The following is a 2,500-nucleotide window of genomic DNA, read 5'->3' on the forward strand; positions in this document are numbered from 1 at the left end:
CGCACTGCTCTCAAGGTCAAAGGTCGCACGGTTCCCGTGGTGAAGAAGTCGCGACGCATCTACAGCGGGCAGCAGACGGTGGACTGCTGGTTCGCGCGCAACAACGCCGCCAAGCTGATCGACGGAGAGTACGGGGACTACGTGGTGTCTCACATGTTCGACACAGGGAACTGGCCGCATGGCTCCAACACAGACTGAGGCGAGGCAGTCAGGAGGGACACTACGAGCCACGAGCCCGACAGCATTCCACACACACACACACTTGGAAAAACCACGGCACAGAACACACACTCTGCACTGTCTCCACCCACACTGCACTGCAAGCCTGCTGTCTGTGTACAATATCACTTCTCCGTACACCCCAATGCAACCATTCACGGCAGTCACCCAGCTGGTACCCACGGTCTTTTCAAAGTTCTGACCCAACACTCAGTACCCAGTCACTCTAACACTAATAGCCTGTGATGTTGCCCATCACAACGAAAGATTATGGACATTTCAGTACAACACAAACAATCTGCTCAAACCTGCTACACGACAGACATTATAGTTCACACTAGGGGTTGCAGGAGACAGACGAGTTTAAAACTAAAACACTTCTCCAGCGACATCCGAGACACTACTACATAGAAAGCAGTATGGGAAATGTAGTCAATACTAACAACGAACAATATTTTAGAAAAAGACCCATTTTCCTTTCTTACACTAGCATCCCGTGATTGACGAGTACTCAGTCTTAATGTAGAGAGTAATTAGCATCCCGTGATTAACGAGTAATTAGCATCATATGATTGACGAGTACTCAGTGTTAAGGTAGAGACTTGAGAATTGATATAGCCGCTTTATTACTCACACACAACTCTCATCATACACCCACCCCCCTCTCTCTCACTCGCTCACACACACACACACACATACACACACTTCTACACATCACACACAACTCTCATCATACACCCACCCCCCCCTCTCTCTCTATCTCTCTCTCGCTCGCTCACACACACACACATAAACACCCTTCTACACATCACACACACCTCTCATCATACACCCACCCCCCCTATCTCTCTATCTCTCTCGCTCACACACACACACATACACACACTTCTACAAATCACACACAACTCTCATCATACACCCACCCCCCCTCTCTCTCTATCTCTCTCTCGCTCGTTCACACACACACACATTTCTACACACTTCTATACATCACACACACCTCTTATCATACACCCACCCCCCCTCTCTCTCCTGTCTTCTCCCTCTTGCACTCAGGAGACTCTGGCTCTATGATTCTAGTTCCTTGGGAACTAAATAACTGTTCCATTACTCTTGAATATATTTTTATACTGCTATTTTAATGTTATGGAATACAAACAGTGTGATTTGTTAAGCTACATGTTGTTTTTATTTGCTTGTTAATGTTTGCTTAAGTATTTCCTAAACCAAAGTATTTAATATGTGCTTGGAGGTGATGAGCAAGAAACGTGAAGTGAGAAAAACTGTGTGCCACTCTTAGAACAGGAAGAGGAACAGGAATGTGTAACTCCCGGGCACAGCTGTGTACGATAAAGACAGAATCCAAAGCCGTCAGACCGGCCCTTCACTGTTTCACTACTAGGGTCTCTTTTCACATCAGAGGACACACTGACAAAATCAAACACACACACACACACTGCCAGCTCATTACCATGGCGACACACACTAGGCAATCACACCTGTTGGCTCTTCCTCTCCAATCTCCACTAGTCCCTGTCATCAGTCGCAGGTCACTGGGTCACGAGCCCCTGCCAACTTAAGGTGTGCTCACCTGTCTGTCATCATAGGAGGCCCCGCCTGTTTTCCTCAGTTAAACCTATAGTGGCAGAGGGGTGGAGTCACCTGACAGGCGATAACCTTTCAATTCCACCAGGTTACAAGGCACACACACACACACACACATATAATGAATTCTCTCACCTGAGCAGGTGTGAGAGAACTCTGTGTGTGTGTGTGTGTGTGTTTTAAGTGATATCTACACCATGACCTCTAACTTGACCTCTAGCCTGACCCTTTCATTCTAAAATCCCACGTTCACATAAAAGAATAAGCACACACCAAGACCATACTAAGAAACAGAGTGTAAAAGAAGTATGACATTCCTTTGAAGAGGCATATAGATCTCCTAAGGCGAACCACATCAGTACCAGAACCTGGAGTTTCCCTGCCTGTGGTTAGTCTGCATGGAGTGTTTGATGAGAGGAAAATAAGCCATTAGTAAGTCATGCATTAGCCTTCAGGCTACCTGTCTGAGATGGAATACAAATAAAAATAAACCATCAAAGTATCGAGTCAGATGAATGAGATGACACTGATGGCCTGTGGGTTACTTTAGCAACTGTCAGCTGTTTAAACAGAGGTATTATAGCATACCACTTCTTCAGTAAACTCTCATGTCTCCAATTACGATTATAAATCTGTGTGTGTGTGTGTGTATAGGCTTCTTCAATCTCCCCACTGG

The 2,500-nt window shown here is 46.0% G+C and overlaps 1 protein-coding gene across 2 annotated transcripts in view; it reads left to right on the top strand.

Annotated features, from left to right (window-relative positions):
* itih5 (inter-alpha-trypsin inhibitor heavy chain 5) overlaps positions 1-435 on the top strand; it is a 21,791-nt gene extending 21,356 nt beyond the window's left edge. For both annotated transcript variants that reach the window (XM_012825410.3, XM_012825411.3), the window contains exon 15: positions 1-435. This exon is cut by the window's left edge and continues 104 nt beyond it. In XM_012825410.3, coding sequence (XP_012680864.2) covers positions 1-198 — 198 coding nt within the window. In that variant the 3' untranslated portion in view covers positions 199-435.
* The last annotated feature ends 2,065 nt before the right edge of the window (positions 436-2,500 follow it).

This window comes from Clupea harengus, chromosome 16 (assembly GCF_900700415.2).
Source record: "Clupea harengus chromosome 16, Ch_v2.0.2, whole genome shotgun sequence".
NCBI classification, from domain to species: Eukaryota; Metazoa; Chordata; class Actinopteri; order Clupeiformes; family Clupeidae; genus Clupea; species Clupea harengus.